The 15,932-nt window shown below is 39.8% G+C and overlaps 1 protein-coding gene across 1 annotated transcript in view; it reads right to left on the bottom strand.

Annotated features, from left to right (window-relative positions):
* Positions 1–15,932, bottom strand: part of p4ha3 (prolyl 4-hydroxylase, alpha polypeptide III) — an 83,384-nt gene that overhangs the window by 9,932 nt on the left and 57,520 nt on the right. The window contains exons 8-11 of the mRNA XM_043692211.1: positions 14,186–14,250; positions 10,388–10,547; positions 7,602–7,664; positions 3,554–3,622 (exon numbers count right to left, since the gene is read on the bottom strand). Of these exons, the coding sequence (XP_043548146.1) occupies positions 3,554–3,622; positions 7,602–7,664; positions 10,388–10,547; positions 14,186–14,250 (357 nt within the window). The remainder of the gene's footprint in view (positions 1–3,553; positions 3,623–7,601; positions 7,665–10,387; positions 10,548–14,185; positions 14,251–15,932) is intronic.

Consider the following 15,932-nt stretch of genomic DNA (forward strand, 5'->3'; position numbering starts at 1 on the left):
CAAAGCCATGTTGACTATCCCTAATCAGTCCTTGCTTTTCCAAATACATGTACATCCTGTCCCTCAGGATTCCCTCCAACAACTTGCCCACCACCGACGTCAGGCTCACTGGTCTGTCGTTCCCTAGCTTGTCCTTACCACTCTTCTTAAACAGTGGCATCATGTTAGCCAACCTCCAGTCTTCCGGCACCTCACCTGTGACCATCGATGATACAAATATCACAGCAAGAGGCCCAGCAATCACTTTTCTAGCTTCCCACAGAGTTCTAGGGTACACCTGATCAGGTCCTGGGGATTTATCCACCTTTATGCATTTCAAGACACCCAGCACTTCCTCCTCTGTAATATGGACTTCTACATTTCCAATTAGGAACTGAATTACTTTGAATTTGATATAATATTAAATTCAGCACAAGAAAAAGAGATGGCTCTATTCAATTATTTGCTTTAAACTGATGGAAGAATTGAAAATATGAAGTTAAGATTTCACCAAATACTCATTCTAGTCGAAACATTTGAAGTGGTATTCTGAAAGTAAAATCGGTGATTCAGTTAAAACGATATGATATACTTTTCAAAAAGTAACAAGAATTTTGAAACAGTGTAAGTAATTTAGGATATTTTAACATTTGGAGAAGTTTTTGATTGCATTCAGTTAGAGAAGACTTCACAAGTATGAGAAGTCACACTCAATATTACACCTGTGACAGAATCTGTATTGTTGAGATTATGGGTTTAGGGGCAGATGCCAAGAACTAAAATGGGAGCAACTAAAGTATTTGAGTACAAATCTATGAATTTAGTGAGTGGGAAGTTTAAAGTATTAATTTGTTCTTAAAACCTAATCTAGCCTGTAATGAGCAATAACTAAAAAGTACTGTGTAAACCAATGAAGATTACTTCTTTCTGCAGCTAAGACAGGGTAAAATCGCTCTACTGTGACAGCTGAGTAGTTAATATGAAAAATAAAGAACATGAAAGCATGGGAAGGGTTAAAGCATGAAGACCACTGGGAATCAGGATGGGATAACCATAGTGGAACATTCTTACACCAATTAGCAGAGTAAGGTTAAGGCTGAAAGGTCACTATGGCGAGATGAGATAACACAAGTAATAAAGCAAGTATCTCTGTTAAGTGTTATTATGACAGGATTAGGACCGTAAATATTTGGGATATGACATTAAAATATCTAATTAATAGTTAGTACAGTCAGCTTGAGACAGGAGACTACTGTATTAGATGGAATAGCTGAATATTTATCATGATAGGTTAGTCTGCAATGAAAGATCACTGTAGCAGAAGTGATAATAAATGTCTAACCGTGACATTAGAATAACATCAAGTAGAATGTACAACTAAAGAGATAATGCGAACTAACATCACTGGTTTATTGTGTAGCTAGAGTGAGGTACTTTGATTAATATAGTTGGACATGCTGATAAGCGAACAGAAACATGATAAAAAAAAATTAAAATCCACGGACCCTGAGGTTCATGGGCATTCAAGAATCAGCTTTCTCAGTGTCACGGTTTTTTGTTTGCAAATAAAAGACCTACTTCTTGTAGAACTCTCTGCATCTCCTGGTGGTTCTCTATATTTTCTCCACAACATTAATTAGCTCAATGGTTGAATCTAGTTTCTCTGGGTCCAGTTCAGCTGACCACAAATATAGGTTTCTTCAATGCAGCCGAGGCGAAGGAGTGCTGCTAAGGAAATGGAGTATAAAACTAACATTTTAGTGAGTGAGGTGTTTGATGAAAGGGGGCAGACAGTGTAACACATTAGGGAGGGAAAGTATGGATTCTTTGTATGAGGAGGCAGTGACCCCACGTAGGACAGGATGTTCTGATTTGGTCAGAGGTCAGGAACAGATGAGTGCATCTGAAAGTGAAGCAGGCAAGGGGACCCAGAGGGCAGTGCAAGAATGACTACCAATGCAATTGCCCAATAGGTTAGAGATTCTTTCAGTTTGTTTGGATAGAGCTGCAGTGTGAATGAAGAAGCTGAGCATTGGCGCCATGGTACAGAAAGCCATTGGAATGATTGTTCTTAAAATGGTTTGAGAGACATTGCCTCCAAAAACGAATAGGCTTTGGTTATGTTTAGAGAATTTACAAGCGGACAAAGTACATATAGTAAACATGGCTTTCTGATTTGTTACTTCTTTAAAAAAAAGGTTTACAGGAAAACACCATACTTGGGAGAGAAATCCTTCAGTATTAGTTCTTAGCTGAAGATATATGTATACAGTAGTTGCTCCTAAAAAAAGGGAGAAGATACTGTAGTTTAGATTGGTTAAAAATAGATTACCACATAGTAAGGTCTACAATAATAGCTCCAGATCAGAAATGTTTGGGCAAAACCCTGGAGAAGTTATTTGAGAAAGTTTAAGGTCAGGTGTGAAGACTGCAGGAAGAGACTATCAGACTCTCTAATCTAACAGTTGAAGTCACAACTAAATTAGATCTGTAGACATGATTGAGAAGGAGATTCTGTTAGGTTTAAGTACTATAATGGAGTGTTTTTAGAATCTGCAAAGCATTGTTGTTTTAGAATTTATAGAAGAGTGTAACTTTTGGGATTAATGGAATTGTATTTTATTGTGTATTTCTAAATCTTTACATTTGCATTATATGTAAATAGATTGGGTTATTCTATTTTAGCTTAATTTCTTTTATGTAATAAAATTCTGTTTTATCATTAAAATCAAATCTGTTACATTGCATTCTTTTATTTCAGTAAAGTATCATCACATTAAAACTGAAAAAAAATCATGACCAAGAAACCAGATTTCACTCTTAGGTCTGATTTGTCCTGTACTCATATCATAAATTGTTAAAATTGCCATTTAGGTTTCTATTACAAAAAAGAACCATGGAGGCTGCTGCTCATGTCCGTCATTAAGAATGTAGTTCCACCACTGAGTCAATCACACAAGAAAACATCTTTAATATATAAAATAAAGCTGAGCAAAAATGAAGCTTAATTTAATAGTTAAGCCTGCTGTGTGATTATACCACGAAGGTCAGCCAAACATTAGAGGAACTAAGCTTTCCATTGGCATTGAGAATGATCTGGCGTGTAATGTAATGCCAGTAAATATGGAATTATTATGACTAACCTCTCTTTAAATACAGATTAAGAGGATGCATAAAAAATCTCTTACTTCTTGGTTCTAAATCTGTTGACTCCAAGCTAAGGCACAGTTCCAAATATGTTGGTCACCCTCCAATATTTGTCCATTGCTCACTTACAAGCCTTGTCAGTGATTGCTGGCAGAATCTTGTCTATGGTGGGCACTGAATGCAATCCCACTCTTGTCCTTGTCTAATGACCACATACCACTTACAAGGGTTGCTGGAAAATGATCATGGACTACTATCTGATTTTCCAGTATTTAACTCAATAGCACACCAAGGTAAATTGTTCAGCCCCAACTGACCGTCTGTATGGCTGAGGTTCAGACGAGATAAATATCAATTTATAACTATGTCTATACTAATACAGTGAATACCACCAACCACATCTCAAAATAAGATAAATCCCACTCACCTTGACAACAGGAACACTGAAGTTCGCGTAAATGAAAGCAGTTGACCCGCCAGCTTCCACTGCACTTAACTATAATAAAACACAAGGTTGGCCTTATCAAAACGCCTTCAGCATAAATGTTACGCGACTTTCATAAATATGAAGGGACAGGGTAAACCACCACAGTGGGATGGTCTTCCTTATTTGGTGTATATGGATTTTAGTGAGGCGTTTGATAAGGTTCCCCATGGTAGACTACTGCAAACAATACGGAGGTATGGTATTGAGGGTGAGTTGGAGGTTTGGATTAGGAGTTTGCTGGCTGGAAGAAGACAGAGGGTAGTAGTTGATGGCAAAGGTTCATCTTGGAGTAAGGCCAAGCTGCTGGAATTAGCAGGCAATTTGGAGTTGAAGCTGACCTCTTCCCTGAGGAAAGGTGAGTTAATTATAGCAATAATCCAGCAATTACATTTGCTGGAAGCGTCACCAGAATTTTTAGAGACGGCCAAAATTCAACTAAAAATAAAGCAACTTGAAAAAGAGGAAAACAGTAATGAATTACCCTAAAATGAAAAGTTCAGAAATGGACTGAGGAGATTTGGGAGGGGAAACGAAAAAAACTTGGGGGGAAGGGTTATGGAAAACCCAAAGGCGTTCTAAGCATACATGGGGAATAACAGAATGACCAGACAGAGGGTAGGGTTGAACAAGGATAGTGGAGAGAACTTGCGCCTGGAGATTGAAAAGTTAGGGCAGGTGTTAAATGAGGTTTTTGTTTTGCTTCAGTATTCACTCGACAGAGTGAGACCACCATGGACCAGTTTAATAGGCTTGAACAGGTTAATGTTAATTAACTCGATATGTTGGATTTTTTTGGAAGCAACAAGGCAGATAAGTCCCCAGGACAGGACCAAAGGTACTAAGGAAAGCAAATAATGAGAATGTTGCACTTCTGGCGATGATCTTTGTATCCTCACTCTCCACGGGCGTAGTACTAGATGACCGAGGGAAGGCGGATGTTATTTTTCTGTCCAAGAAAGCGAATACGAAAGTCCCCGGTAATTACAGACCAGTCAGTCGCACTTCTGCGATAAGCAATGTAAAGGAAAGGGTCCTGAGGGATGGAATTTATGACTATTGGGAAAAAGATAGTTTTATTAAAGATAGTAAGCATGGCTTTGCGAGGGGTAGTTCATGCCTCACAAGCCTTATTGAGTTCTTACAAGGGGGCATAGCTTTAAATTAAGGGGGGGTAGGTATAGGGCAGATGTTAGGGGTAGGTTCTTTACTCAGCGTGTCGTGAGTTCATGGAATGCCCTGCAGTAGCAGTGGTGGACTCTCCCTCATTATGGGCATTTAAGCGGGCATTGGATAGGCATATGGAGGATAGTGGGCTAGTGTAGGTTAGGTGGGCTTGGATCGGTGCAACATCGAGGGCCGAAGGGCCTGTACTGCGCTGTATTCTTCTATGTTCTATGTTCTATTTGTTATTTCCATATCATTACATCAAACCAAATTGCACAGCCTAATTGAAGAGACAGATTAAAGTTGGTTACCACTTTGATTAAGCTGCACCATTTTCAATGTTAAGTCAGTCAGTCTTCACAGAGATTAAACAAACACACACACTGCTGGTTTTGGTCACAGTGCAGCTATATCATTACCTTTCCAGAGCCAACGAGTGTTCCAAGACATGACTCTATGACTCTATGAAAGGCAATGCGTATTGGCTCATATACAATTTAGAAGACCACAGGATTAACGTACACTACTGAACTCAATACGTTCCTATATCAGGCTTGAACAACATCACAAATTAATACCTTTGCTTTAGCTATTGCATTTGGAATGGATGAGGAAGCCTTGATTTTGAAGAAAGAATGCAAAATTATTATGTTTAACTTCTATACCTGCAGATAAATAATTGTATATAAATGAATACATATATGCAGAATTCTGGTAGACTATGGAAGGCAGTACACCCACGCCAAATCACATTGTAAACACACAGAGCAACTTTCAGAATGGACAGAAAATTGAGTGCCTGTGTCAAAGATCCATCAAATATTTGCTGGATCTCCCATTAGTGTTTGCACAAGACAAACTGAAATGTTCATCATTCCAACATTTAATGTCCATGCCCAAAATCTGTGATTTCCTTTCTGGAACATTCTGCTTATCTCTGTTCCTTCCACTAGCTCCTTAAAATCTCTATCAGTAAACTTTAGGTCATCTCTTTTTTGTGCTCATTTCATCACAAAAATGAAATCTTTGAAGGAGGGCATTCAGTCTATCATAACTGCTGGCCAACAAGTAGTCTTCCAATTTATTCCCACATTCCACCTCCTGGCTGGCTTCCTGATCCATTACAGAACTCCAAGCATATATCCAAATACTTCCTACATTTTTTGTGTGCATCTGTGTCCACCAACAGGCCTAGCCGTCCAACATTTCACAGCCCCACCTCTCTCAGGGTGAAAATAATTCCCCTCAAATCCTATCTACTGATCCTACCTTTTTCTTTAAAGCTATATCCCCTCACTATGGGCATATTGACTAGGGAATAGGAACTTCCTATCCATACCTTGTCACTTATTGAGGAGCTTTGATACATTTCACTATGCCAAATGAATGCAAGTTTTTTTATTTGAGAAACAAAAAAGAAAAAATTCCATGAGTGCAATTTTATATCCTAAAGTCTTCTGTAAGGTGAGAGGGTGAGCATTTACTGTACTTTCCAAGACATTGGGTTGTTTTGTATTGGGGAGATGGTGGCATAGTGGCAATAATCACAGATCTAGTAATCCAGGAGGCCCAGGCTAATAATCTGCAGGCATGGGTTCCTACCATAAAATGAAACTTAACCACACAGACCACCCAAAGATCGTGAAGCAGGGTTTCTTTATTCTGCTGGCATTAGGCAAATACAAACATGTGGGTTGAACATGGATAACACAGTATTTATATGGAATTAAGCACGCGCTTTACATTTCGCTGAAAAAAATCTTTGCCTGTCTGATCCTTCTCCCCACAAGGCCTCCTTCCCACAAAGTTGTCCCATTTTCTCTGTTTAGGTGCCCTAGCAGCCCTGCTTCATGCCCTCCCTCATGATTCATAAACAAGAACTCCTTCCCATAATTTAGAACCAAACCAATCACAGTGCTCCTGATAAAGTCCACACCAAGGTCAGGTTGGAAATAACTTTAAACATATTTCTTCACAGTTACAAATCTCATCCATGTTTACCTCTCAGCAATGTATCTACTTAATTGAGCTCCTTTGAATATTGAGCCAGTACTTTTGACTATTTATGCAGGAAATTCCCCAGTCACTTCCCTGTCACTGTCCCATTCTTTGAATCACATTTGTAAATACTCCAGATTCTTATTTCTCCAATCTCACCTCAGAATTTACAATCACCTATGTTAGATTCTCACAACAACCTTTCAGCTCACTGACCTGGCCAGTTACGTATCTTTGTGCTGTTGCACATCATTTAGCACAATTAGCTGCACAGAAGTTTTGGTGTCACTGCGAATTTGGAAAACATTCCTTTCTCCAATTGTTCATAACATGATCTATAAGGGAGGCAATAGCCTAGCAGTATTGTCATTGACCTATCAATCCAGACAGTCAAATAATATTCTGGGGACTTGGGTTCAAATCCCACCGTGGCAGATGGTGGAATTTGAAGTCAATAAAACAATCTAGAATTAACAGTCTAATGATGACCATGAAACTGTTGAAAATCCCATCTGGTTTGCTATTGTCTTTTAGGAAAGGAAACTGCCATCCTTATCTTGTCTGACCTACATGTGACTCCAGACTCTAAAATGCTCTCCAGGCAAAAGGAATGGGCAATAAATGCTGGATTGGCCAGTGATACCTACATTCCCTGAATGAATAAAAAAACCCAGCAACATCGACCCTGTAAAACTCCACTGAAAAATGCCTCTACTCTCATGTAAATGGGGGCAGGAACAAAGAAAAGACATTTCCATTGTCCTCAAAAGCTTAACAAATCTGAGAGTAGATGCATTTTTATCAACAGAATATGATCATTACTTACATATATCATGAATGTTGCCACTCTGTTTCCAGACTTCAGTTTATACAATGGGCTGTTCGGGGACTAATGCAAACCAAAAAGAAATTAACTTTGAACAAACATTTTGACCATTAAATATTTTGACTATGAAGTAAATATGTGACATGAACCAGCTGAATGAAACAAACTAAAGAATTAAAACCAATTTCAAATGTAGCATATGTCATTCACAAAGATATCCTGCATAAACTATTAGCTTGCTATTATTTGTATGTGCATCACTGGCTAGGCCATCATCTGTTACCCACCCCTAATTGCCACACAGAAGGTAGTGGTGGGCTGGCTTCTTCAGTCACTGCAATCAAGTGGTTTAGATACATGCACAATGCTCTAAGGAAGGGCATTCCAACATGTTGCCAGAGTGACAGTGAAGGAATGATGATATATTTCTAAGTCTGGATGGTGAGCAACTTGGAGGGAAACTTGGTGGTGGTGTTCCCAGTATCTCCTGCCCTCATCTTTCTGGGTAGTAGTGGTCATGGGTTGGAAAGTGCTGTCCAAAGATCCTGGGGGAGCTGCATCTTGTAGATGGTACACACTGCTGCTACTGAACGTCAGAGATGGAGGGAGCGGATGTTTATAGATGTGGTACCAATCAAAAAGGCCGCTTCAACTAGGATAGTGTCAAGCTTCTTAAACATTGTTGGAACTGCACTTAATCAGGTGAGTGAGGGATATTCCGTCACACTACTGACTTGTGCCTTGTAGATGATGGATAGGCCTTGGGGAGTCAGGAGGTGAGTTATTCACTGCAGTATTCCCAGTTTCTGACTTGCTCTTGTAGCCAGAGTATTTATATGGTGAGTCCAGTTAATGGTGATGCCCAGGATGTTGATGAGAGTTTTCAATAATGGTAATGCCATTGAATGTCCAGAGGCAATGGTTAGATTCTCTCTTGTTGAAAATGGTCATTGCCTGGCACTTGTGTATCAGGCGAAGCCTAGGTGTTGTTGGATCTTGCTGCATTTAGCCATGGACTTCTTCAGTAATAAGCAGTCACATATAGCATTGAATATTGTGCAGTTTTTAAAAATTCATTCATGGGGTCCAGGGAGTTTTGGCTAATCCAGTCTTTATTGCCTCTCCCTAAATACCCTTGAAATATGGTAGTGAGCTGCTTTCTTGATCCTATTGAAGTCCATGAGGTGTTATGTACATTGCTGTTAGGGTGGTAGTTCCAGGATTTTCACCCAGCGACAGTAAAGAAATGGTAAATTAGTTGCAAGTCAGGATGGTATGACCCTTAGAGGAGAGCTTGCATCATGTGAACATTTCACCTCTGAATTTATAATGGCAAGAAGGTCATTGATAAAGCAGCTGAAGATGGCTGGAGCTAGGACTCTCCACTGAGGAACTCCTGCAGAGATGTCCTGAAGCTGAAATGACTGATCCCCATCTACCACAACCATCTTGCTTTGTGCCAGATATGACTCCAATCAGCAGAGCTTGTCACTTGATTCCCAATGATAGTGGTTTTGCTCGGGCTCCTTGATGCCACATCAAGTCAAATGCAATTTTGATGCCAAGAGTAGTCATTGTCACTTCCTCTCTTGAGTTCAGCTTTTTTTCATGTTGGGATTAAAGATATATTAAGGTCACAATCTGAGTGGATCTGGTGCAACTTGAAGTGAACAGTAGTGAGCAGGTTATTGCTGAATGCAGTTTGATATCACTGGCAATGACCTTTCTATCACTTTAGTGCTTACAGAAAAGGGAGATTTGTTTTGTTTTTGCCTTAGCTCAGAGAACTTTTAAAATAATTGTAGATTTACATTGACCTCTCTGAGAAAGAAGTATTACTTCACCCATAATTGTCTTACATACATTCTGTGCAAGTGCAAGCTTATCTGAGCAAAACTGTTAACATAAGCCAATACCCACTATAATATGCTACACATCGTACAATAATCTAATCATTTACAGCATACATGAGCTGCATCACATTCGTTACATAATACAAGCATTGTGATGGACATAAAACTCAATATCTACTATAACACATGATCACATGTCAAACATACCCCAATACACCTTAACACTACATAAATTGTAGTACACAAGTACTTCAATATCTATCTAAACTATTGAGCTTTCAACAATGTACATCTTCATAAGAGGACAAAGTCTACATTGCTATTGTTCACCACTCTTCCATATGACCATGAAGCTTTACTCATTGACTAAAGGCATCTCTGGACACTGGAAAATATTCACCAGTGGTCTCTCCAAGGCTATCTAAATTCAAAGTGGGCAAACAAATTCCAGCCTCTTCACTGAAGCCAATTTCTCTGTTACTGCACCCATGATCATATTATTATTTTCACAACTCATGAGTTTCACCTGATCTCAAGGAGGACAGGCATAGCATTTTAAGGACAAACTGAAGGCCTCATTGAAAAGGGACCAATTGATGTTGGTACATGAGAAGAATTTGTTGCAAATCATGCCATGTAGTGGCACATCAGCCAACAAGTGGCAGCATAGTTGGCCGCAGAAATTCTACTGTAGTGAAGTAAAAGAAGTGGAAGATGGGAGTGCAGAATCTTGGCTTGAGCACCCCTCACTCTGCCCAAAGACCCATGGCACTAGGATTCGCCAGCTTGGTCAGCTGAGAAAGTACAAATCATGGCAGATTTCATTCCAGTTTCAAGGGACTGTCAATAATAAACCAAACTGTAATAGAAATATAATGCAATAAAACACATCTACATGCTGTGATATATTCCATAATAGACTATTGTTTTCACCGTTGCATGGTCAAAGTGTGGCTCATAGTGACCTCCAATCCCATAGTTGACTACTTGGAGATACTCTGCATAAGGCGGCTGCACATTTAAGCCAGTAAGATGTGAAATGCGTTGATCCAACTTTCTGATCACTGGATCCACAGTGTCTTTGAGCCAGGCACTGAGAAAGAACACACAAATATATTCATGGTTACTGAAAAAAATGAACAAACAATGATAGCTCCTATTATGTGGTGAGCATAAAAATGAGTGAGCCATGATGAAGGGGGTGAAAATGATTAGGAGAAAGGGCTTTAAATGATAACCCCAAATACCAAAAACATATGAAGACCTTTGTGAAAACAGAAGGAATAAAACATTAATTGTTGAAAGAAGTAATTGATGATTGAAACTTATATTAGGAATGAAATAGTTCATAGTTAACAAAAGAGCTTACATTTCTATTATACAATCTCAATGTAATTCAGAGTCAATTCATTACATTTGAAGTAATTGTGTTAGCGCAGATATCGCAGTCTTCAATTTCACTGTTTTTTGAATATTTCCTTTGCAATCCACTTGCAGCAATGCTGCAACAATGCTGTTTTGTTCCCTACTTGCAATGGTCATTCTGAATCTGCTTTGCCACTTGCTTCTCTCCTTCAACAGCCTTTCCATATTTTTGACCAGGTCTCTACCTCCCACCCCATACCTCTCATATCTTCCCATCCCTGTTCCTATGAAGTGTGTCAGGTTGAAACTGCCCTACGACTTTTGCTCTTGTTCTTACCAGCCTTGACATTAAAATCACAAAAGAAATTGCATGTCTCTATTGTAACATCCAAGAACCCTGCCAGGTGTTAGACTTAGAGGTAGGTGAGCACTTTGTCGATAGTGACCATAATTCGGTTATGATTAAAAAAGCAATAGGCAGGGATAGGTATATACCACAGGGAAAGAGGCACAACTTGGAGAAAGGCAATTATGATGTGATTAGGCAAGATTTAGGATGCATAGGATGGGGAGGGAAACTGCAGGGAATGGACACACTTGAAATGTAGAGCTTATTCAAGGAAAAGTGACTGCAGGTCCTTGATAAATATATACCTATCAGGGAGGAAGGTAGTTGTCAAGTGAGGGAGCCATGGTTTACCAAAGATGATGAAGTTCTTGTCAAGAGGAAGGAAAAAGGCTTATGTGAGGATGAGGCGTGAAAGTTCAGGGGTCTTGAGAGTTATACGTTAGCCAGGAAAGATCTAAAGAGAGGGCTAAGAAGAGCCAGGAGGGGACATGAGAAGTTGTTGGCGGATAGAATCAAAGAAAACCCTAAGGCCTTCTATAGATATATCAGGAATAAAAGAATGACTAGAGTAAGATTTGGGCCAATCAAAGATAGTACTGGGAAGTTGTGTGTGGAATCTGAGGACATAGGGGAAGCGCTTAATGAATACTTTTTGTCAGTATTCACATTGGAAAAGGGCAATGTTAGTGAGAATACGGAGATACAGGCTACAAGATTAGATGGGATTGAGGTTGATGGAGGAGGTTTTAGCAATTTTGGAAAATCTGAAAATAGATCAGACCCCTGGGCCGAATGGGATTTATCCTTGGATTCTCTGGGAAGCCATGGAGGAGATTGCAGAGCCTTTGGCTTTGATCTTTATGACATCATTGTCGACAGGAGTAGTGCCAGAAGACTGGAGGATAGCAAATGTTGTTCCCTTGTTTAAGAAGGGGAATCGGGACAGCCCTAGTAATTATAAACCAGTGAGCCTTACTTCGGTTGGGGGTAAGATGTTAGAAAAAGTTATAAGAGATAGGATTTATAATCATCTGGAAAGAATAATTTGATTGGGGATAGTCAACACAGTTTTGTGAAGGGTAGGTCGTGCCTCACTAACCTTTTGAGTTCTTCAAGATGGTAACAAAACAGGTGGATGAAGGTAAAGCAGTTGATGTGGTATACATGGACTGCAGTAAGATGTTTGGTAAGGTTTCACATGGTAGGTTATTGCACAAAATACGGAGTTTCAGGATTGAAGCTGATTTAGTGGTTTGGATCAGAAATTGGCTAGCTGAAAGAAGACAGAGGGTGGTGGTTGATGGGAAATATTCATCCTGGAGCTCAGTTACCAGTGGTGTGCTGCAAGGATCTGTTTTGGGGCCACTGCTATTTGTCATTTTTATAAATGATCTGGATGTAGGCATAGAAGGATGGGTTACTAAATTTGCAGATGACACTAAGGTAGGCAGAGTGGATAGTGCTGAAGGATGTTGTGGGTTATAGAGGGACATAGATAAGATGCAGAGCTGGGCTGAGAACTGACAAATGGAGTTTAATGCGGAAAAGTGTGAGGTAGTTCACTTCGGGCGAAGTAACAGGTATGCAAAGTACTGTGCTAATAATAAAATTCTTGGCAGTTTAGATGAACAGAGAGATCTTGGTGTCCAGGTGCATAAAGCCCTGGAAGTTACCACCCAGGTTGATAGGGTTGTTAAGAAAGCATATGGTGTGCTGGTGTTTATGGGTATGGGGATTGAGTTTTGGAGCCATGAGGTCATGCTTCAGCTGTACAAGGTACTGCTAAGGCTGCACCTGGAGTATTGTGTGCAGTTCTGGTCACCGCATTATAGGAAGGATGTGAAAGCTTTGGAAAGGGTTCAGAGGAGCTTTACTACGATGTTGCCTGGTATGGAAGAAAGGTCTTATGAGGAAAGGTTGAGGGAACTGAGGCTGTTTTCATTGGAAAGAAGAAGGTTGAGAGGAGACTTAATCGAGAAGAATAAGATAATCAGAGGGTTAGGTAGGTTAGACAGTGAGTGCCCTTTTCCTGAGATGGTGAAGGTTTACAGAAGGGGACACAGCTTTAAATTGAAGGGTGATAGATTTAGGACAGATGTCAGAGGTAGTTTCTTCACTCAGAGAGTAGTAGGGGTGTGGAACGGCCTGCCTGCAACAATAGTAGACTCGCTGATGTTAAGGGCTTTTAAATGGGGATTGGACATGTGGATAATAATGAAACGGTATTGGTTAGATGGGCATCAGATTATTTTCACAGGTTGGCGCAACATTGAGGGCCAAAGGGCCTGTACTGTGCTCTAAAGTTCTATGTTCCATGTTCTAACCCCAGGCATTTTTAAATAGCCATCTCAATTTATCCTGACACTTTAAAAGCATACTGTTCGGATTTTCTATTTCTGAACTCACTTTAAAATCTTGTCATTTAGGTCACGTTGCCTTTCGCTGCAAAAATGCATCTCTTTCATTCAACTGCATCTGCTATATGTTTGCCCATCTCTCCAGTCTGTCTATGTTCTTCTGAAATCTATTACTGTGGACCATTCCACCTTAAAATTGGCAATGATTGTGAAACAACGTTGGATACTTAAACTCTACCTTCTAGAATTATACAACTTTTCAAAATTTAAAAAAAGTAGAACAAAAATTACAATGTTTCCAAGATAGTCTCACTTTTTTAGGTATTCATTCACAGGATGTTAGCATCATTGGACAGGTTAGCATTTACTGTCAATCCATTAGGGCAGTTAAAAGTCAATCACCTTGCTGTGGGTCTGAAGCAAAATTCGCACAGCTCCAGCAATGCATAACGTAACCTCTGGCAAGGTGGAAGAAGACAGGAAAGTTTAAAAAGGAGATGTAAAAAGCAGTTAAGATGACAACATATATTGAATTTAAAGTTAGCTGCAAGCTAATCTGAATCATTAGAGTAAAATCAAAGTGAAGGCAAACATGGACAGAGACAGACTAATCCATTGGCAGGTAAGGAATGTAATTGGAAGCTTGCTGACAGATTTTACCTTTTGCTGATCCGATACTCCACTGCAGCCTGGTTCTCTCCAGAGGCCACCACTGATCTATGCAACTGTTGACCCAAGAGAAAAGTGTCAGTGCACTTCAGATCTCTCAGCCAGCAATCAATCCTATATAAAAACCAAAAGAACTGCGAATGTTGTAAATCAGAAATCAAAGCAGTAATTACTGCAAGATCTCAGCAGCATCTGTAGAGAGAAATCAGAGTTGATGTTTCAGGTCCAGTGACCCTTCCGAGAATCAAAATCCAATGCTGAATTATCTTAAATGTTTGCCAGTCATGGTCTCATTAAACAATCACAGGTGCAAAGTTTTAAAGCCTCTTTGTTTAAAAAGGTAGTCTGCTTCAAAGATTTCTATTTCTTCATTTTCTCAGCTTTGAGGAGAAAACAGATGACAGTTCAGTTTGGATATTGGTTAACTCTTTCACAGTCAATGCACAATGAACTCAATGTTAGAGCAGGGTGTAATAGTTGGATAATAACAATGGCTTACATTTAAATGGGGGTTGTAGTCAGGCTAGCCAAACCCAGAAAGCCAGAGAGAGTCACTTGGACAACCAGGTGCTAAGGCAGGTTGTTTAAAAGGTTCAGGAAGGAGAAAGTGAGGATTGCAGATGCTGGAGATCAGAGTTAAGAGTGTGGCGCTGGAAAAGCACAGCAGGTCAGGCAGCATCTGAGGAGCAGGAGAATCGACATTTCGGGTAAGAGCCCTTCATCATCAGGATACTCCTGATTGTTTAAAAGGTTCACCTCAGTTCTACTGGACTTAACTCAGTAACAATAAAAACAGTACGGTTCTCTAGCACCTCACCCAAAACATGCTCTCACCTCCCAAACTCTCCCACCCAACCCCTATGGCTCCTCAGACCCTCCATCCTAAGCTTCTATACCTATGCACTGACTATATAGTAACATGAAACTCTATAGTAACATTTTAAAAAACTTTAAAAGTGATTGATAACTTGCCACTTAAAAATACATCTTTCCCTCCGGGTCAATTGAGTGTCAGCCATCCAGAGAGAGCCAAGAATATATAATGGAGCTTGGCTGAGAGCCCAGACATTGATTAGTCTGTTAAAACAGCTGAACCCCAGGGAAAAAGACTGTGTGATTGACAACTCTGGCTCTCTGTTCTATGTCACCAATTGCACAATATTTGTTTACACAAGCTAGAGAAGTTTCAAGTGCTTATAGTTTCTACTCTTGATACTTTCAGGGATCAGAATTACAGGGCAGTCTAACTCCATGAAAATTGTGGAGGACAAGGACATGCTTCTCCTCAGTTTGGAGACTGTCAGGAGTAGGCACTTGTAGCAGGTTACAATGGTGAAAATCGGAAACTCTTGGAATGGAGATAAAAAATCTCAGAATCAGGTACCGGCCATGAGTTTCATCTGTCTGTGGAGTTTCCTTGACTCCATTAATCCTCCTAGTGCTCAGTTATCAGAGATTCCTGGCCAGAATGTTTTTGAACAGAGAAAATGCTGGAGAAACTCAATAGCTCTGGGAGCTTCAGTGGGAGAGAAACAAAATTGATGAAAATGAGTCATACCACCCTCGAAACGTTAATGCTCTTTCTTTCTCTACATCTTCAAATTTCCAGCATCTGCAGTATTTTCCCTTTACATTTTCGAACAATCGGCTTTCCTCTTAATGTAATGTATCTGATTGGGCGCTGTCGCCTTTTCTTGCCACAGTGTTGCTTTAGTAATGAATCATGATGGAAGTGGGG

The sequence above is a fragment of the Chiloscyllium plagiosum genome, chromosome 6 (assembly GCF_004010195.1).
Source record: "Chiloscyllium plagiosum isolate BGI_BamShark_2017 chromosome 6, ASM401019v2, whole genome shotgun sequence".
Taxonomy (NCBI): domain Eukaryota; kingdom Metazoa; phylum Chordata; class Chondrichthyes; order Orectolobiformes; family Hemiscylliidae; genus Chiloscyllium; species Chiloscyllium plagiosum.